Genomic DNA, 22,301 nt, shown 5'->3' with positions numbered 1-22,301 from the left:
ACCGCACAGTCTCTGGGTCGTGCGATGTCCACGCTAGTGGTCCAGAAGCGCCATCTCTGGCTGTGTCTTGCTGACATGAAGGAGCAGGAGAAGGTACAGTTCCTGAATGCTCCCGTGTCGCAGACCGGCCTTTTCGGCGACGCTGTCGAGAGCTTTGCCCAGCAGTTCTCGGCAGCCCAGAAGCAGACTGAGGCGATCAAACACATCATGCGCCGGAGGAAACCTGCTGCTTCCACTCCGGCTGCAGCCCCTCAGCCTGCTCGTCGCCGTGGGCGCCCAGCCCGTCCAGGCCCCCGCCAAACCTGGCGGCAAGCGCAAGTGCAAGAGGCCCTGAGATGGGCGACCCGGAGATGGTGGAGACTGCTCGTCGGGAGATGGTGACCGCACCACTCCCTCTCCCGTTTTGTTTTTGTTCCGCCGCTGGCCCAGCAGCCAGCGGTACCCAAAACATCAGTAAAAGAGCAGTTTCCTCAATCTCTGGGTCTCAAGAGGAGGAGAGTGGTGAACCGTGCATCAGCCTCAAGCCGGGTCCCTGTGTTTCCTCCCTCACGAGGAGGAATCAGGTGAGTGTTACACCGCACACCCAGACCCCGCCCCCCGCCGTCACAGGCCAAGCCGTCACAGGCTCCGGGCCGGGTCCCTGTGTTCCACCTCGCTGCCCCACCGCGGGTATGTCGGTGGCCCCGTTGGTCCCGCTGGTACGGTCTCTCGGAGCCTGGCTAGCGCTCCCCAGTCCGTCTCGGTGGCTCCTGCGGACCATCAGACTCGGCTACGCGATTCAGTTCGCCCGGCGTCCCCCCAAGTTCGGGGGCATCCTGTTCACTTCAGTCAAGGCCGTCGATGCCCCTGTCTTGCGTGCGGAAATTGCAGTCCTGCTGGCGAAGGACGCAATAGAGCCGGTCCCTCCAGCCGATATGAGGTCGGGGTTTTACAGCCCTTACTTCATTGTGCCCAAGAAAGGCGGTGGGTTACGACCGAACTTGGATCTGCTAGTTTTGAACCGCGGATGGACGAGGAGCAGGGAGGACGAGGAACGTCCCGAGACGTTCTTTATGTTTCAGATTTGATCATTTTCTAAGTTGTTTTCTCAATGTTTTACAGTCTGACCATTTTTCATCTTTTGATGTATTTTTCTTAGTGTATTTTTTGCCTTTCTTTTTCAATTCATTATATATGCTGCTTTTTGAAATATATAATTGATTTCATTTGTAGCCAAATTAACACCATCTTTAGTCGTTTCAATTTTTTATTCATAAATATAGTGATTAGATTCTTCAGTTCTTCAGAATTCAGGGCTTTTATATGTTTTTCTGCTCTGTCTGGAGTCCATTTGTATCTCTGCTGGATCTGATATAATCTGCATGTTTCCAGCTTGTGTTGTTCTGGTGTGTGATGTGTTTTAATATAAATGTTAGTTTGGTTATGGTGAGAAAGTGGAGTTTGCTGTATGACAGTGAATGCACTGAAGGAGGACGGGTCCATGTCAGTGATGGTATAGTCAACTACACTTGCAAAGATATATTGTGCCGCATTAAGCGTCATGCACTCTGATCTCAGTAGGCCTACTGTATTTTACCAATAAAAAGCTGAGCAAATAATTACTTAATTAGAATTGATTTTTCAAAACTTCACCAAGCCAAATCGCAACATGGGTTCAAATTGGGTTAATCATGCAGCACTGGTCTGCTAGATTAACCTCATGTTCAAACAATCAAACAACAAGTGCTCACTTCGTAAACCAATCGCTTTGTCTAAAGCACGTGTGTGAAAAACCTTGCAAATGATAAATTCTACGCCAAACTGCCATAAGAGCACAAATTCCGAGTATGGGTCACCATACTTGGCCACACACCACTTCCCTTTCCCTTTCCCCTTTTTTCTGGAAACTTGCGACTTTAACAAATATCGTACTTTTTACTCAACTACATTTATATCAAGCTCCCCAAGTCGAAAGTCATTATATGTAGCAGTTTTTCCTGTGCGAGCATTTTCAGATTCACTTAACTCTTTTTTTCTGCAAAAATCAGGTCTGCGATCTGCCAGGACCTTCCTGTGTTGCCAAGTCTTACAGTATTTCTAAGCCTGCAGTTTTCCGACTAGCTTTGAATGGACATTTGGCTGATTTTGTTTACACAAATCTGGCAACCTCGGGACCTTCCCCGCTAAACTAATGTAAACGTCCGCACTACTGCACAGCTAAAAGCGCTCTAAAAAAGGCACGTGTTAACTCATTAAAGCCCTTTGTAGTTAAACCATGTTTTTACTATAGTAACCATAACTATGGTATTTGCAGTAAAACCACAGTATCCACAAATTTACTATTATCTCACTATAGTAACCATAATTATGCTATTTGTAGTAAAACTTCAGTAACCACAAAATTCACTACATTCATTAAATTCATCATAGTAACTATAGTTTAATTTTTGTAGTTAAACTATGGCAATACAAATGGTAGGCTAATATATCCGTCAAAAATGGCTGCTGCACTTTACTATATATATATATATATATATATATATTAGTGATGCGCGGGTGAGCTAAAACGTCACCCGAATCCGCAGCTTCAAATAAATTATCCACCCGCCAACCGCCCGCACCTATATTTTTGTCTGATTTAGATAACCGCACCTGATCATCACATTCAGGGTTCATACGGCCATGAAAAACCTGGAAAAGTCATGGAATTTTAAAACAGCAATTTCCAGGCCTGTAAAGTTTTGGAAAATTAAATAAACCCAGAAAGTTTTGGAAAAGTCATGTTTCACAATTCTATGTACAGTAGAATTATGCTTAATCAGGTCCTGAATTTCGGTGTGGGATTAGCATATATTCCGCAGCTTTCGACTTTAAAATGAGGGAAATTCCTGCAAAACATTTATTCAATATAGCGTGTAGGTTAGATGAGTAAATAAATTCACACAACCAGTCATTTGAAAACAGCGCGAGTGATTCAGCTGCACCGCGTCTTCTCTCGTCAAAATAACGTCAAAATGGTCGTCCTGGCGAGTATCCTCATAAGCATTGTTGGTTTTGTCTTAAGTTGCGAAAGAAAACGCATATGTATAAGTATTGGATCCGTGAAACAGGTCTTGTGACAGCAGCCTAATAAATCTGTGCCGTCTGTCATTAATGTTAATCAAACAACAAAAGACAGAAGAAATCCCTCACTGCTCTTGCCTAAATAATGTTTTGTTGAATAACTTTAATATGTTGATTTACAGTTTATTCAATTTCTGTATCCTATTTAAAACACGTTCATATTTTAGAAAATGTAGTTAATATTTGCATGATTAATGATTTATCTTATCCACCCGCAAATAATCAAAATGCAATGTTTTATTACCCGACCCACCCGACCCGTGGATTATCCACAGCGCCCGCGGATGTAACCGCCATCCGCGCATCACTAATATATATATATATATATAGGCCTATATCTTAGGCTTACTGGTAAATTGCTGCTAAAAACGGGTCAGGGAAGTATATAAATCTGAACATTATTTTATTGTCAAAACACTGCACATAAATACATATATTTTTTGCAAACAAATTATCAATAAGTAGGCTAAATGACCATACAGGTCAAAATGTTTTACTTCATTTTTTTTTTACAAGTTTAGAATCTAAACTGGGAATTGATAAGAACTGAAATCAATTTGTTATAATATAAGTCGGAAATTATCAACCAAATGCAGTAGAAACTAGTCTTGCTTTCAGCATGTATATTGGCTGTTTCTTTACTTTAGTGTCTGTTCAAATTATATTTTCATCAAATATTCTAAATGTCACAAAATTAAAAGTAATTTATTTATTTTGTTCCACGTGATTTTCAGTTCCCAGTTGATCACTTTGTTACATTTACACAATCACACAAAATGCTGTGTTTATCAAAAATAATTATGAGAGAGACAGAAACTTTCTAATTAATAAAGAGATTTATTTAGTTGACAGAATATGAATCTGAATGTTTAAACATCTAAGTGCTCTTATTTATACCTGATGTCCATCTTTTAAACATGATTGTGTGATCAGATAAATGCTGCATATCAGCAGTCACTGAACTTAACATACTTTGATCTTGAGTTTTGTGCTGACTGTGTTCAAGTTATCACTGTAGCCCTTTACTGCACATTCTAGGGCTTTTCACACTGCGCTTAACCCCGGGTTATCGGCGTTCTAAACACCGCTTTTAACCCTGGGTAAAGACACGTCTCACACCTGTCATTTGAAAGCGGTGTTAGCACCGCATTTTATGAAACCTGCTCCGGGGCAGACAGACAGCCAATCAGAAACCGAGCAGCGAGGCTCACGTCACGTCAGTAACAGGAAACGCGCGTCCTGTAAACTGCAGCCGGTGAGAAGATAAGATCAAAAGAACGGAAAGCTTGTGAACTGGAGTGAATAGGAGACGGTATTATTCTTACTGTACAAGTAAACAATAACGTTAGTCTCTCCACACTTAAAAGAAATTCAAATAAATATTCACATACTTTGCTTCTTGTTTTCTTTCTTTTGTACTTTTGTCTTTGTTTTCTCGCCTTTGTGCGTCATGAGGCTGTTCACATGTTGCGCCTAAAAATGCGTTTAAGGTAACCCGGTATTCCGCTTATCCGGGGTTTAGGATGACCCAGGGTTAACAAGTTCAAGTGTGAAAAGCCCTATTGAGTAACATATAGAAAAAAATATTTGCAATTGCTTTATAAAAATTAGGTATTTACTTAATATAAACATAAATTAATTAAAATTATTTTAAAAGCTGTATCATGCATATTAACTACATATTTAGCAGAGATTAAAATCTGAGTTTTCTAATATATTAAATCAGCCTTTGTGTCATTGTAGCTGCTTTGACTCTTCCCATTGCTGACCAGCACATGAATATTTGATTCAACAAAATATGATAATCAATTCAATGTTTATAACATCAGGAAACATGCAGTATTTAACTTATTAGTAGTTAAACAAATAGCAAAGTAAGGTTAAAATTAGTAAAACATTCATAAAAACTTGGTTTCCAGTGTTATGTGCCACTGCACAGTTCAGGAAACTTCTTGTTTTGTAGTTTTTCAAAGTGAACACAGTATCACACCAGAGATCTTTCAGATCTGTTTTTGTCTTCATATCAGTGACTTTAAATGTCTCGTATGGAGGAATCAGCACCTCTTTCTCACCAGGAAACCTAGAATGTTTTGTCAGATCGGCACCTTGACAAGTTCTGATTTCAAAACAAGATTTAGTTCCAAAACGTACTGCCTCTTTAAGATCAAGAGAGGAAGACGTAAATGAACCAAAACGAATTTCTTTGCCCTTAACATTCTTATCAAACTCAACCCAAGTACCACGATAAGTAGTATAGCATTTAGTTTGTGTTTTCTTCAGAATCTGTATCGCTTCCGTTAACCAAAAGTGAAGTGAATACCATGCATATTTCTCTTCTGTATATTTTTGTTTACCAGAACGAACAGCATCATTGAAGAGCTGATATAGATCAAAAGCTGAGTTAGTGTACGCATAAATGGCAACTGAATGATTCTTTGACAAATTATCTCCTGGCGGTTTGTGATTCTGTTCAGCATCTTTCCAAACTTTTGCAAATACAGAGTTAGAGTTCATTTCCTTCTTCAGAAATTCTGTCTGTACACGAAGTTCCATTTTCTTCGTGCACCAATCAAATTTGTCATCAACTGAATTTTCTGCCATATCCAGTGGAAATATTTGTCTTTCATCAGTAGCAGCAGTTCTGTTATCCTGCAGTGACAGCAATCATATTGATCAATCATCAGTGTTCATGTCTGTAATATTCAAACTAGAACTCAAGCTTACCTGTCCTAGAGCAGCTAAAATGAGAAGAAGAGCTTCAATCACTAGCAGCATCTTGATTCAGTTAAATCTCTCAGATGATCTAGTAAATCTAGTGAAGCACAGATGCTCAAAGACAACGAGACAATTACTTCAATAGGAATATATACATAGATATGCAAAATAATGTATCTTCAAGTGGATAGCAGAACCATTTGAAAAATCGGTTACTTTATTTTGATAGTCCACTTTAGACATTCTACTAACTATAAGTAACTTTTACACTACATGTCAACTGCATGTCAACTAATTCGCATTAATTTGCAACTACATGTCTACTAAATTTCAGAGTAGACTGTTAGGGTAGGTTTAGGGTTAGTAGAATAAGTTGACATATACTTGCAAAGTTTCTCATAGTCAGTATGTTGTATGTTGTGGACCCACCAAAATAAAGTGTTAGAAGCTATTAAACAACAGTCTACTAATACTCTAATGACTGCTAGTTGACATGTAGTTGCAAAGTTAATTACTGTTAGCAGAATCTCTAAAGTAGACTATCGAAATAAAGTGTTACCGAAAAATCACATAAATATGTGATGGTCACAAAAAGTTTCAACTTGAAAACATAAGTTTAGCTCCTGCCTTGAATTTTTAAGTGCAGTCAACTTGGTTGTCATTTCAACTTAAATTGCTTATAAAAAAGTTGAAATTGCTTAAATTACTTTCATGACTTAAAGTGATTTAAATATACAGACACCCACCCCTCACACCTCTCACACACACACACACACACACACACAATGTTTTGTTGAACTGTTACTTTAAACTTACCTCAGAATATTGTTGTCTCTTTTTGTAAAGGTCCGTGTATTCTTTTTATTTTTCAGGAGCTCAAGAGCAGATCAGCTGAATAACTCCTCAAACTGAAAATGTAGATGGTGAGGTTGTCACATGTGCAGGTTGCACCAAAGAAACTTCTTTTTGAATTTTGCCATCAACTGATCAGTGTTCATAAAATGCTCAGAAATCAGTGAACTTCACAACATGTGGGTCTAGTTAAAGTGGTCCGGTTCAAAGAATTCAGAGCTGTTGACTTTACTGTTTGAAGTTTCTTGGTTTCTCCCTCAAGCTGGAAGGATATTTATCCAGCAAAACCTCCAGCTCTGTGGGAGACTCCTTCGTTTTTAATCTGACAGGGTTCATTCACTCTAAAACCTAAAATGTCTGTGTGTAGACTGTCCAAAGAGACTCTCCAGAAGCTGGTTGAATGTGTCTATGAAGCTCAGGAAGAGGAGCTGACTCAGTGCTTCCTGCAGAAAGTGAGCGGGGATCTGACTTTCTGTTCCTTGAGCTGGGAAGAGCTTCATTATTTCCTGCAGCACAGAATTCAACAAATCACTGTGAACCTCAGAAAGAGCAACATTCAATGCAGAATCGGTCAAATTATGCCATTCCTGAACAGGATTAAGTTTAAATGGTAAACAATTATTTCTTTCACAAAATGTGTATGTAGTAAATGATAGAAAATATACAGTGATTTAATATTTATATTTGTGATATGTGTCTGTGCAGGATGAGCTCTAGCTTCATGCTGTGTGTAATCAGAGAGATCTATGAGTCCGGCTCTGCTGAGTTTGTGTCCAGTCTGTTGAGTTCAGTGGAGAACTACATTAACCTGCAGAGCAGAGATCTGGACTCTGTTCACTGTGCGGCCCTGCGCTACACACTGCAGCACTGCACTGCACTGCAGCTTCACTCAGTCTACAGTGGACCTCCGTACCAGAGGAAGAGCTGGAGCGCATTCTGCCTCTCTTCACACATCTCTCCCACCTCAGGTCTCACTGCTTTCCTCTCTATCTCAGTCTCAGGTCTGTCTGTGTGTTACATTCAGTAGCTTTCTGGTGGACGTCTACTACAAGCCTTGAAGTAGCATTGAATTACAGCGGGTAAACTAAGTATTGAACATGTCACCATTTTTCTCAGTAAATTTACTGTGTGTTTGATCTGTGCCATTGCATTTTGTTTCGTTTTCTCCCTTTAACCAAACTTCTGAATGTCTGTCAGAAAAGAAAGTACTTCTACTTTTTTAATACTCGAGTACAATTTAAAGTCGTACTTTTTTTACTTTTACTCAACTATGTTTTTGGTCAGATACTTGTTCTTTTAATTGAGTACAGTTTTCACTGAGTATCTGTACTTTCACTTGAGTAAATTTCTTGAGTACTTTTTAAACCTCTGTTGCTAGAGGAGGTGCCGCAGAGAACAGAGAGCGTGTGGTAGAAGGAGATGGTTTTTTTTTTCCACACGCATTAATTTATTTGGAATGCCAGAAGAACATGAAAATATCGTTTGCCAAGCCATTTTATTTTTATTTTGCTTCAGGAAATAATGTAAGTCTTGGAACCCTCAACTAGGAGTCACGCAATACCAGCGCTATCAGAACTTCTTGTATCTCTTCATTTTTTGGCCTCTGGTTCTTTTCAATGTACTGTGGCTTCTTTATTTCTTTATTCTTTATTTGCAACTACGCTAATTTGCGCTGCACTTGGTATATTGTGTTGGTCGATATGTAAATTAGGTGTTGTGCCTGTGTTCTTTAATTTGCACGTTGTTAGTAAATCACGTGCAGAAATTTCCACGCCACTCGGTGCTGTTAATTGCCCTGTTTCGTAATACTGACCCTAAATTATTTACATTTTCTAAAGCTGCATTAAGGCTGTGACTGACGTTACAGAATCTGTCCTGATCTAGTGTTTGTCTGTGTCCAGTGTTGACGGGCTGCTGTCGCTGATGATCCAGAATCTGTCCTGATCTAGTGATCGTCTGTGTTCAGTGTTGACAGGCTGCTGTTGCTGAAGATGCTTCACTGCTGCAGTGTCTCTGATGTCCAGCAGGAGGCAGCAGCTGTTCTGCTCTCTGTCCTTCAGCACAAGCTGGACTTCTCCTGCCGCTCTGCTCTGGATCTGACAACAAACACAGACTCAGAGCCTCTGCATCTGACCGCTAACGACTCCCGTGTGATGTCCAGAGTCATTCAGAGAGCTCAATCAGACACAAAGACACAGCTAATTCTGCAGGACTGTGAGATTCATGCAGCTGGAATGGATCAGCTGTTCCCAGTCTTACATTCTGTTCAGCTCTGGTGAGAAAGTGCTGTGACGTGAGGCCAAGTATGGTAACCCATGCTCGGAATTTGTGCTCTGCATTTATCCCATCCAAAGTGCACACACACAGCAGTGAACACACACACACTGTGAACACACACCCGGAGCAGTGGGCAGCCATTTATGCTGCGGCACCCGGGAGCAGTTGAGGGTTCGGTGCCTTGCTCAAGGGCACCTCAGTCGTGGTATTGAAGGTGGAAAAGAGCGCTGTACATTCACTCCCTCCACCTACAATCCCTGCCGGACCTGAGACTCGAACCCGCGACCTTTGGGTTGCAAGTCCGACTCTAACCATTAGGCCTCGACATTAGAAACATCAACAGATCACATTCACACACAGATCCAATATAAAAGCATCCAGTATATATAACGCATCTCTTGCTCTGTCTTTCAGCTGTGATAAACCTCTGCTGCTTCAGTTTCTGGCTCGTGTGAGGCCTGAGGAAGCCCGGTCTCTTTCTGGAGCTCTGGGTGAAGAGCTGGATCTCAGTCAGACTCGGCTGGATCTGCAGGTCTGTAGAGGTCTGGAGCTGATTCTGGAATATTCTGAAAGACGGACAGAACTGGATCTGAGTCAGTGCCGTCTCACCGATGACAGCCTGGATCTGCTGCTCCCAAACCTCCACAAAGTGCAACACATTGAGTGAGTGACTGAAGAAACTCACAGTGTGCATTTCTCAAGTATAATGTGATAGTTCTTGCAATTCTCATTCGTTTGTTTGATCACAGTTTTAGTGGCAATAGCATCACTGACGCTGGGGCTGAGAAAATCTACAGGATCGTCACTCGCAACAGTGACATAAAGACAGTGAGGTGTGTGTCTGAGTGTCTCAATGTTGTCCAAAGTTATTTAAACTTATTAATACCACAAAATACGGGTTAAAGTCCCCCTTAAATTAAAGAGCATGTTGTTGCCACTTTTCATTCTCTCATTCATTCATTATATCACACCAGTCATCCATTATAAAATAAATTCATAGGGACAATTTATAATTGTCAACAAAATTTAAGCAAAGATTTTAGATAAAAAGCTTTTTAGTCATGAAAAAAACAAATCAGTCAAGTGTGTTCAAATTTTAATGGATAGTTTATATTGTCTTGTGCGACGGAGTGAAAATCATTAATGATGTTAAGTGTGTGTTTCATTTACATGTATTCATTTATCAGATGCTTTCATCCAAAGCGACTCACAGATGAGGAATACAGGCAGCGGGTTGTAGCTAATATCAGTGTGTTTGTATCTCTGTAGGCTCTTCAACATCAGAATTGAATCCAGAGAGCTCTTCAGGACAGACCCACGATTTGAGATCTGGTGATGCCAGCAAACTCTCTCTGGAATCAACAAACAGCTGAAATATCCAGCAGTGGGAAATAATGAGGTAACAAGGGTAACAAGCTTTGAGGAATCTGCCCATCAGCGTCCCAAAGAAAAATCAAGCCACCAGATTGTAAACCACACTCATCTTTGTCATCACTTTCAATCATAATCAACAGTGGGTTTCTTTTGCGGCAGAATCGCTTAATTTAAATGGAAACAACGACATCCTAATTTCTGATTGGCTGGTAGGTGGCATTTAACTCTGTATAACTCGAGACAGCTATGAACTCGGCAGAGAACTTACCTCTGTATTCCCTCGTCTATTAATTGTACATATAGCGGGACAAGTTATCCCTTCTCAGCGTGAGAAATACAAGGTGTGGCGTGAGAGCGTGTGAACTGGTTGAAATGCGTGAGTCTCACGGTGAATGCATGAGACTTGAGAGCCCTGGATTAGCTGATCTTCTCCTCTTCATCCTAAAGAAGTAAAGATCATTTGCAAGAAGCAACTGTCTGAACTCTAGTGTTTACTGCAAACACAATACAAGAGAGACATTATACTCAGGAAATCACACTTACCTCATTCCTGGGACTGAAATGTTTAGCTAGTTAGTCAGCAGGGTCAGAATCGCTTCTGTTTTTACACCTACAATATTAATGTCATGGTACTAAAGCAGTTAGGATTTGTCACAACTGTATTACAGATGATTGCAGGACTTTCCCCCTACTGTTACTTCTGTCTGTTTTTTTTATATTTTTTAATGATAACTTTATTTTTGTATTAAATCCTGTGTAGTGTTCTTGGCCATTATTAATCTGTGAGTATGATCATAAACTGTTGAACTGTTACTGCAATGGATTGAAATAAATAATGAATAAATCCAACATGTTTTTGGAAACTGGAACCATGTTTTGCTTTTCTTGACTTTTCCTAAAAGTTTAATCTTTTTCAATGATAATCATGATCTTGTTTTATTTCATGCTTTATTTTCTTAGGCACAATGGACATTGAATAATCACTCAGGAGCAGACTTTGGGCCCTATTTTAACGATCTAAGCACATGGTCTAAAGCGCACGGCGCAAGTGCACTCAGGGCTTGTCCGAATCCACTTTTGCTAGTTTAACGACGGGAAAACGGTCGGCGTGCCCGGCTCATGGTCTAAACGGGTTGTCCCTAATCTCTTAATGAGTAATGGGTGTGATTTTGGGTGTAACGTGCAATAAACCAATCAGAGTCTCATCTCCCATTCCCTTTAAGAGCGAGGCCATGGCGGATTCGCTATTTAAACGGCGGAATTTTAAGGCGCACAGGCTGAATGCGTCTGCAGAGAGCAAACGGATTTGCTCATGCACGAGCAAATAGGTAGCCTAATTCTGATACAAGCAATAACTATCCATTATGACATGTACACACCTGAACACACCTCTTTTTTAGACCAGCACGCCCTTGGGTGCACAAATGGGCGCAAATGCATTTGCCATTTAAACAATGCGCCACAGGATGGGAAAATGAGAACTGCGTCAGGCTGAAACTAGCAAAAACACTTGCGCCGGGTGTATGATAGGGCCCTTCGAGTTTTTGTCTTCCTGAATTCATAGCTACTGAATTTCAGATGTGTTTATCTGATTTTAGCAGTGCTTTTGAGCAATATATTCTAAAGTAGAGAAATAGAGAACAATCTGATGGAGATGCACATCATAGGGGGATGATAAGGGTACTTGTATTGTCCTCTTCAGGGTTTATGAACATGACTGTTGCCAGACATGCTGGAACAATGGCTCCAATCACTGAAACAATCTCATGGCTTTTTTAATTGGTCAATGAATCCATCTGTATGACAAGGGTATGTCAGGACGACTGAGTGCTTTGCAAGGAGTGAATTTATTTCCTTATAAAATTAATTCTGAGGCCAAAATTAAGGAACTCTCGCAAAGACAGATGCCATGCAATAAAACCATAAAACTAATCTGGAGAATAGATCTCCAAAGAGAACAAACAACACCACCCTGACCAAACTTATATCCTTGATCATTTACCACCCCCTTCCTCCCCCTTCTCCCCCTGCCCTCTCTGCCTCTCCTCCCTCACTCTTCTTCCCCAAAAAGCAAGAATATCCATATGCCACACGTGTTATATCTTGTCAATGCTGTTTTTTCCCTTTGATGTTTGGTATCATTTTAAAGGTCTCGGTGCGATTGGTAAAATGGTCTCAATTTCACAGTAGTCACTTGTATTATTAGATTAGATTAGATTAGATTCAACTTTATTGTCATTACACAAGTACAGGTACAGGGCAACGAAATGCAGTTTAGGTCTAACCAGAAGTGCAATAGCAGCAAGTGCAGGATATACAATGGTTGAATAAGTGCAGGACAAGGATATGTACTGAATATATGTATAAATATATATAGAAAGATGGTTATTAATATAAACAGAATTTACAGGTGAATATGTATAGTGAATAAATATACAGATGGCTATTACTATAAACAGAATTTACAGGTGATATGTACTATCAATATAATATATATACAGATAGCTATTACTATAAACAAGGTGTAAAAGTGCAGTGGAAGTGATTGCATATTACAATTAGACATACGGTGCAAAATGTTAATGTAAACATTGATAATGTAAACAACAGTCGGCAGTGCAAATGAGCATAGTCCAATTTAGGTATGGTAGTGCAAGATACAAAAGTAAACAGTTGTTACTGTAATAAAAATTTACATTCAGTAGTGCAAATAAGGCAGATGTGAGGTAGGAGAGAAGAGTTAATAATATATGAGGAAGTGGATCAACGGGGGGTAGAGTTCAGTAAAGAGACAGCTCTGGGGAAGAAACTGTTCTTTAGTCTGCTGGTCCTGGTCCGGAGGTACCTGAAACGCCTGCCGGAGGGCAGGAGAGAAAACAGTCTGTGGGCTGAGTGAGAGGAGTCCTTAAGGATGCTGCGAGCTCGATGCAGACAGTGTTTCCTCTGGATGTGTTCGATGGCAGGTAGTGTAGTCCCTGTGATGCGCTGGGCAGTTTTCACCACCCGCTGCAGTGCCTTGCGCTCCGCAACAGAGCAGCTCCCATACCATACTGTGACACAGTTGGTCAGGATGCTTTCTATTGCGCAGCGATAGAAGTTCACCAGGATAGCAGAGGAGAGCTGATTCTTCCTCAGTGTCCTCAGAAAGAAGAGGCGCTGGTGAGCCTTCTTGACCAGGCTGGAGGTGTTGGTTTTCCACAACATGTCCGCCGAGATGTGGATCCCCAGGAACTTGAAACTGGAGACACGCTCAACAGCCATTCCATTGATGTGGATGGTGTCGTGTGTGCCTCTTGACTCCTTCCTGAAGTCCACGATGAGCTCCTTCGTTTTGGTGGTGTTGAGGAGCAGGTTATTTTCAGTGCACCATGTGGCCAGGTGCTGGATCTCCTCCCTGTAGGCAGTCTCATCGTTGTTACTGATGAGGCCAATCACCGTGGTGTCATCTGCAAACTTGACGATGGAATTAGATCCATACACAGGCTTGCAGTCGGAGGTGAAGAGGGAGTAGAGAAACGGGCTTAGCACACAGCCCTGTGGTACACCAGTGTTAAGTGTGATGGATGTGGAGCAGGTGAATCCTGATCGAACAACATTATTATGAGAAATATTGAAAACTTAAGTGAATTCTGTACTTCTATTGTGGGCGGTCTCCTTTCAATATCTGATAAACATTGCTCTACAGGTTGAGCGCGGGAACAGCTTTTACTGAGGCTGCTATCCCCCATACACAGATCTAATCTGTTTGGGGCCGATAAAAAAAAATTGTATTTCCCTTTTGTTCTAGTAGTATTTAAGGGAAAGTTGCAAATCAGTCATTGTGATTCTTTAGCCAGATCAGCCCGTAGTGTGGAGTGTATTTCACATGCTCCATACTATGTATTTTCCTGAAGTTAGGTGTACATTTTTACTCTTAGATTCATCTTTGAACAACTGATGTTATGTATTTTCTTATTTTTGAATTGGCTTCTTATTGTTTTATTATGTAATTGGCATGACACATTTACCTGACTAATAATAAATGGTTATATTTGATTTATTCTGATCTCTTCTGAAATCATTTTTCAAGTAGATTAATGTGTTTCCGCAAACCTGCGTTCAGGACACCATGAGAGACTTTGGATTTCTGACTGTCACTGGCTTAACACAGTGTAGCTCTCGTGGTTATAGGAAAAAAATAAACTTTTTGTGTTTTGAGTATACAGGCGCAGCTCACTTAAAGGTATTATAACACTCTGTATCCTCTGAGTAAGTTCAGAACTGACGAGTTTGTGTCCGTGGGTTCACTATCGGCTGAAGTGTGATTCCTGTGCGATTCCTGGTCCCTAATGAACGAAGAATTGAAAGTATGGGATTTCCAGAATAATCAAATATCTAAATTAATATACAATCAGGGTTTAAATCGGGCCGGGGCCGTACGGGGCTAAGCCCCGGCACATATGGCACTTTTCCACTACGTGGTGTCATGAATCCGGGTCCACGATGCTCCCTCTCACCACCAGAGGTCACTGTCTCCCGGATTCAATTCCCCAAACTCCACTCACCTCATTATTGTTTAATTTGCCCCAGCTGTGTTCCTGATTGCCGTCCCTACTTAACCTCCCTGTGTTTTCTGTTCTGGGCTCGTTTGTCTCACTTTTGTGCCAGGTATGCCTGTGATTTATGTCTGCCCTGTGCCTCGTGTATGTCTTGTTTTCAGTGGTTGTGTTTATTCTGGCTTTTTCCCCTTCGGGGTGGTTTCAGTTGTGTTTTTGTTTATTTTGTAATTTGTTAATAAAGAAGATTCCTTTTGCCAGCAATTGAGTCTTCGTTCCTCCCAACCCGTGACACGTGGTACGACTCAGCTTGGCACGGCTCAGTTTGCGTTTCCGCTACAGTTTAGTACCGCTTTAGAGTGGGCGGGATTATTCACGTGTCGTTATACTTGCGCCGCCTCTACTGCTGTGGCTCCTGAAACACTTTTTAATTCCGCGTCGTTCCATCACGCTCTCGCTGGATCCGCTCCTCGGCTATCAACGAGAGGACAGTCTGTACTTCCTCAACAGACAACGAAACAGACATTTTTTGGTTGTTAAAAGAAAGGTGCGCTCATTCAAAATGGTTGCGTTCGATCCTTCGCTGGCTGCTGATTTAAATCTAGTGGGTCTGTTGTGTCTCATGCCGCAAGTTCAATGACGCAGGCAGTGACGATTTTCTCCGGCCAATCAGTGATCAGCAGAGTTTACACGTCACGTTTTGGTAACGGTATGGCTCGCTTGGAACCTCGGCCGAGGTGGTACTAAAAAAAGTACCAGGTACCAGGTACTGTACCCAGTCGAAACCCCCCAAAAGTGAGCTGTACTGAACCGTACCGTGCCGTACCATGCAGTCGAAAAGCGCCAATCGGCTCCAGGGCTCGACATTAACACTTTATTAACGCCAGACAAGTAACAAGTAAACATCACTAACCAAAAATAACTATGAAAACACCAAAACGCAAGTATTATTCTGATTTTATTACATTTAGAGTAAGTGGCAAATAGTGGATATAGCTACTGTATATAATGCATCTATTAACAGTATAAGGTTGCGCTGCTGAGGCGAGGTTCACGCAGCTCTCGAGAAAAAAAATTCAAAATGTATTTAAAATACAGTTAGTTAGGCAACATCACTCAACGTTTTCACCATTATCAGTGTTTAATTGTTCTATAAACAGTTCAATGAGCAAATACAATAATATTAGGTAACTTACATTTTTGGCGGAACCACAGCGCATCTCACAGCAACCATCCGATTCATTGCTGAATGATTCAGTATTTTGAACGAATTGGTTGAGTCAAAGTTTCATTAGCCCATGCATAAACATCTGATGAATCTGACGTTTGAAAGAATCACTCAATGACTCATTCAGTGTAAATGATTTAATATGATAACGTATAGATAATAACAATCACATTATTATAATTGAATTTATAGATCAAATGTAAGAATTTGAAATGAAACTTAATGAGATTAGTGGGGAAATGCCCTCTATAAAGGTAAAAAAAAAGAAGAAAAAAAAAATGCCCTTGGATAAAATATAAAAAACATGCAGATTTATAGCCTATGTCACAGCTGATAGAAAACCGATGAGAATATTGCATTAGAATAAATCATATTTGCAAAAACACACAACACACACACACACACACACACATAATACATATATATTTCCATTGTCCTCATTTGTAAGTCGCTTTGGATAAAAGTGTCTGCTAAATTGTTAAATTACTAAATGTAAATATATGTAAATATATATATATATATATATATATATATATATATATATATATATATATATAAATATATATATAGCGACCGAGTCGACTGTAATTAACCCAACCAAAATACTGACTACGCCACCTTGGGAGTTTCACCCAAGGAATTATTCCCCAAGGCAACACACAGGTTCCCCACCCAAGGCAGTTACCAATAATGGGAGACACAGGCTTCCGTACAAAATTACAAAAGATTTAATTTTAGGAAAGACAAATAAAATGCAGCGCTTGCCCTCAAGCTGGAGCACACACACACACACAGACAACCCACAGGGCTGCAGTCTTACTTCGGGATAGACTAGGCCAAAGATCAATTCCTATTCGTACACACGCACAACCCCGTGCACACGGCAAAGCACTGCAATCCATGAGAAACACCACCACCGTAAAAGAGACTAGCCACACACTCTCGTCCCGAGTAAACCTGCAGCTCCTGAGGGAAACACACACACACCACATCAAAACAAATACACAAATAATATATATATATATATATATATATATATATATATATATCAGGATATATGAAAAAATAGCAGTTATTGATTAGCTAATAGTGAACTACCAGTTTCAACTGAGTGCTATTACTTACTAAATTGTTAATCAGTTTCTTGTTAGTTACTAGAATGTTAATAGTGCATTACACTTGTTCCTGTGTAGTTATTCATTAACGACGGAACAGTATTCTAAAGTGTTACCGAAATGTTAAGAGTCATCTGTTAGTTGCTAGCATGTGCATTTTAACAATTTGATTCTAAGTAGCTTAGATAGATAGATAGATAGATAGATAGATAGATAGATAGATAGATAGATAGATAGATAGATAGATAGATAGATCAGCCACTCTAAGATGAGCTCCTTAAAAATCATAAAAACTTAAACCAAAAAGTGAGACAGAGAGTGAGATGACGACAACAAACAAGTAAAAACAACAGAGGAACAACTCTGAAAACAAGAAAGAAGATTGTAAACTGTGGATTAGCATCTGGCTGCTGGATCACCGCTCTATCAGCTAACTGCAGATTTCCCTCCAAAACTCCTGTTAAAGGAGCTCCAGCTGAAAAACTTCTCACAATTGTTGATATTCAGGAACTAAACAGAGAGGGGAGCTCTCTCTGGCACAAACCTTTAACACAAAATGTATATATATTTTTTACTTTATTCTAGTAAAATTTCTCATTATTACATGCTAAAAGCTAAAGCTATTTAGCTGACTCCTCTGAGTTCGATTGCTTCAGTCTGTTGTGCTGCTGAGAGGTTTGTGTTTGTAGCTCCGTGTACCTTCGCTTTTTATTGAATCTCTACTTTACTTTCAATCCCTTTTGTCTAAAGTGATAATATATAACTTAATTCCCACCATATTTCTGGTGTTATCTTTCAAACTAATCTAACTAATTTGATCGTTCTCCTTTAAAAACCGCGAGTGCAGCTTGTTAGCCCGTTAGCTTGTCACTCGTGGTTCCATTTGCATTTCTATTCGCGCCTATTATTATTTTATTTTTTCCTCGCTCCGTTTTTCATGAGCTCATCAAACAACAGTGGTAAGTGGTAAGTTAAGTTGGTATCATTCATCAATCACGGTGAGTAATGGCTTCTTCTCCTGCTATTGTTGTTTGCACTGTTTGCCACATGTATAGTTTATCTGTCTCTGTCAGCAGCGAGGGATTCACATGTGATAAATGCAGGAAATAGTTAGGCTGACAGAGAAGGTTTTAGAACTAGAGACACGCATCCAAACTTTAGTTGAGGATAGTAAGAATGTGAGGGCTGTAGATACTGCTTTGGATGCGACTAGCTCAAGGAGTCCTGTACATTGTTCGGTTTCGGTTGAGCCCGTGCAGCAGGGCAACTGGGTGACAGTGAGGCGGCATAGTCGCGGGTCAAAACACCACTCTTCCGTTCGATCAGAACATCAAACAGGTTCTCCCCACTCGGTGACGCACCCACCGAGAAACCTGATGAAAGTGCTCTAGTTATTGGCGATTCTATTGTACGGAACGTGAAAATAGAGACACCAGCCACCATAGTCCATTGTTTACCGGGAGCCAGAGCGCCTGACATCTTGGCAAATTTAAAAGTGCTGACTAATGCTAAACGTAAATTCAGTAAGATTGTTATCCACGTCGGCGCTAATGATGTTCGACTTCGCCAGTCGGAGATCACCAAAAATAATGTTAAAGAGGTGTGTGAACTTGCAAGTACGATGTCAGACACTGTAATATGCTCTGGTCCGCTTCCTGCTTACCGTGGTGATGAGATTCATAGCAGACTGTCGTCACTTAATGGCTGGATGTCTAAGTGGTGCCCGCAAAATAACATAGGCTTTATAGACAATTGGAAGAATTTTTGGGGCAGACCTGACCTGTTGAAAAGAGATGGTGTTCATCCCTCTTGGGGTGGTGCCGCTCTTCTCTCTAGAAATATGGCACATAGTCTTAGAGTTTGTACTTGACTAACTGGAGCCCAGGTCAGGAAGCAGACAGACTGGCTAAACCGATCGTCTGCTAGCCGCCTCACGCCACCAAAGTCAGTTAACTCTCAGCACATAGAAACTTTTTCACCTAGATATCACACTATAGAGACTGTGTCTGTTCCCCGAACTAGAAAATACAGAAAACATCCAAACCAAAGTAATAGTAACAATTTAATTGATGTTCAACAAATTAAAAACGATATAATACAGATAAACACATGATAAAGCTTGGCTTATTAAATATTAGATCCCTTTCTTCAAAAGCACTTTTGTAAATGATATGTTCACTGACCATAAACTAGATGTGCTTTGTCTGACAGAAACCTGGCTAAAACAAGATGATTACATTACTTTAAACGAGTCTACACCCCAAGATTACTGTTACAAACATGAACCGCGTCCAAAAGGTAAAGGGGAGGTGTTGCTACAATTTATAGAAATATTTTCAGTATCTCTCAGAGGTTGGGTTTCAAGTATAATTCGTTCAAGTAATGGTGCTTCATATAACGTTATCCAAAGAAACAAGTGTTAATGATAAATCCTGTGATGTTTGTACTGGCTACTGTATACAGGCCACCAGGGCACCATACAGACTTTATTAAAGAATTTTCTGATCTTCTATCAGAGTTAGTGCTGACTGCAGATAAAGTCCTAATCGTTGGTGATTTTAATATCCATGTTGATAATGACAGAGATTCGTTGGGATCAGCATTTATAGACATTCTAAACTCAATTGGTGTTAAACAACACGTGTCAGGACCTACTCATTGTCGAAATCATACTCTAGATTTAATACTGTCACATGGAATTGATGTCAGTGGCGTTGAAATTTTGCAGCAGAGCGATGATATCTCAGATCATTATCTAGTCTCCTGTATATTCCATATAGCTAAAGCTGTAAAGCCAACTTCTTGTTACAAATATGGTAGAACCATTACCTCTACCACAAAAGACTGCTTTATAAATAATCTTCCTGACTTATCTCAGTTCCTCAGCATATCCAATAGCTCAGAACAACTTGATGATGTAACAGGAACTATGGACTCTCTCTTTTCTAGCACTTTAGATGCGGTTGCTCCTTTACGCTTAAGGAAGATTAAGGATAAGAGTCCAACACCGTGGTATAATGAGCACACTCGCGCCCTAAAGAGAGCAGCCGGAAAATGGAGCGCAGCTGGAGGAAAACTAAATTAGAGGTATTTCGTTTTAGCTTGGCGGAAAGTACCCTATCCTACAGAAAAGCATTAAAACTGCTAGATCTGATTACTTTTCGTCTCTTCTAGAAGAAAACAAACATAACCCCCGATATTTATTCAATACAGTAACTAAATTAACGAAAAATCAAGCATCAACAGGTGTTGGCATTTCCCAAGAGCATAGCAGTAATGACTTTATGAATTACTTCACTTCCAAGATCGATACTATCAGAGATAAAATTGTATCCCTGCAGCCGTCAACTACAGTATCGCATCAGATAGCGCACAATAGACCCCTGAGGAACAATTCCACTCATTCTCTACTGTAGGAGAGGAAGAATTGTATAAACTTGTTAAATCATCTAAACCAACATCATGTATGTTAGACCCGATTCCATCTAAACTACTAAAAGAGCTACTTCCAGAAGTCATAGATCCTCTTTTGGCTATTATTAATTCATCATTGTCATTAGGATATGTCCCCAAAACCTTCAAATTGGCTGTTATTAAGCCTCTCATTAAAAACCACAACTTGACCCCAAAGATCTAGTTAATTACAGACCGATCTCAAATCTCCTTTTCTGTCAAAGATACTAGAAAAGGTAGTATCCTCACAATTATATTCCTTCCTAGAGAAAATGATATCTGTGAGGAATTCCAGTCAGGATTTAGATCGTATCATAGTACTGAGACTGCTCTCATTAGAGTTACAAATGACCTGCTTCTATCATCTGATTGTGGTTGTATCTCTTTATTAGTTCTACTGGATCTTAGCGCTGCGTTCGACACTATCGACCACGACATTCTTTTGAATAGACTACAAAACTTTGTTGGCATTAGTGGAAGTGCCTTAGCATGGTTCAAATCGTACTTATCTGACCGCCATCAGTTCGTAGCAGTGAATGAAGAGGTATCATATCGATCACAAGTGCAGTATGGAGTACCTCAAGGCTCAGTACTAGGGCCGTTACTTTTCACGCTCTATATGTTACCCTTGGGAGATATTATCAGGAGACATGGTGTTAGCTTTCACTGTTATGCTGATGATACTCAGCTCTATATTTCTTCGGCCCGGTGAAACACACCAAATTGAGAAACTAACGGAATGCATAGTCGATATAAAAACTGGATGACGAGTAATTTTTACTGCTAAATTCTGAAAAACAGAGGTGTTAATTATCGGACCTAAAAACCCCACATGTAACCTAGAACATTATCTAACACTTGACGGCTGCTCTGTCAATTCTTCTTCATCAGTCAGGAACCTAGGTGTGCTGTTCGATAGCAATCTGTCATTTGAAAGCCATGTTTCTAGCATCTGTAAAACTGCATTTTTCATCTCAAAAGCATATCTAAATTGCGACCAATGCTCTCAACGTCAAATGCAGAAATGTTAATTCATGCGTTTATGACCTCAAGGTTAGACTATTGTAATGCTTTATTGGGTGGTTGTTCTGCACGCTTGATCAACAAACTACAGTTGGTCCAAAATGCAGCAGCTAGAGTCCTTACTAGAACCAGGAAATATGACCATATTAGCCCGGTTCTGTCAACACTGCACTGGCTCCCTATCAAGCATCGGATAGATTTTAAAATCTTGTTAATTACTTATAAAGCCCTGAATGGTTTAGCTCCTCAGTACTTGAGCGAGCTCTTATCGCATTATAGTCCTCCACGTCCGCTGCGTTCTCAAAACTCTGGCCGTTTGATAATACCTAGAATATCAAAATCGACTGCGGGCGGCAGATCCTTTTCCTATTTAGCACCCAAACTCTGGAACAGTCTACCTAACACTGTTCGGGAGGCAGACACACTCTGTCAGTTTAAATCTAGATTAAAGACCCATCTCTTTAGCCTGGCTTACACATAACACATTAATACGCTTCTATTATTCAAATCCGTTAAAGGATTGTTAGGCTGCATTAATTAGATCAACGGAACCGGGAACACTCCCCATAACACACGATGTACTCGTTACATCGTAAGTTGAATGGCATCTGCGCTAATGTTTGTCTG

At 40.3% G+C, this 22,301-nt stretch overlaps 2 protein-coding genes across 2 annotated transcripts in view; one reads left to right on the top strand and one right to left on the bottom strand.

Annotated features, from left to right (window-relative positions):
• Positions 1-22,301, top strand: part of LOC131535842 (zinc finger protein 501-like) — a 515,807-nt gene that overhangs the window by 46,273 nt on the left and 447,233 nt on the right. The gene's annotated exons all lie outside the window — the stretch shown is intronic.
• LOC131536552 (NAD(P)(+)--arginine ADP-ribosyltransferase 1-like) lies at positions 3,920-7,050 on the bottom strand. Its single transcript, XM_058769564.1, has 3 exons — positions 6,634-7,050; positions 5,827-5,931; positions 3,920-5,751 (listed from the first exon to the last, which is right to left on the bottom strand). The coding sequence occupies exons 2-3, from the start codon at positions 5,875-5,877 to the stop codon at positions 4,954-4,956; spliced, it is 849 nt and encodes a 282-aa protein (XP_058625547.1). The 5' UTR covers positions 5,878-5,931; positions 6,634-7,050; the 3' UTR covers positions 3,920-4,953.

This window comes from Onychostoma macrolepis, chromosome 03 (assembly GCF_012432095.1).
Source record: "Onychostoma macrolepis isolate SWU-2019 chromosome 03, ASM1243209v1, whole genome shotgun sequence".
Classification (NCBI taxonomy): domain Eukaryota; kingdom Metazoa; phylum Chordata; class Actinopteri; order Cypriniformes; family Cyprinidae; genus Onychostoma; species Onychostoma macrolepis.
Note: the sequence above shows the minus strand (reverse complement) of the source record. Positions and strands in the feature narration are given on the sequence as shown.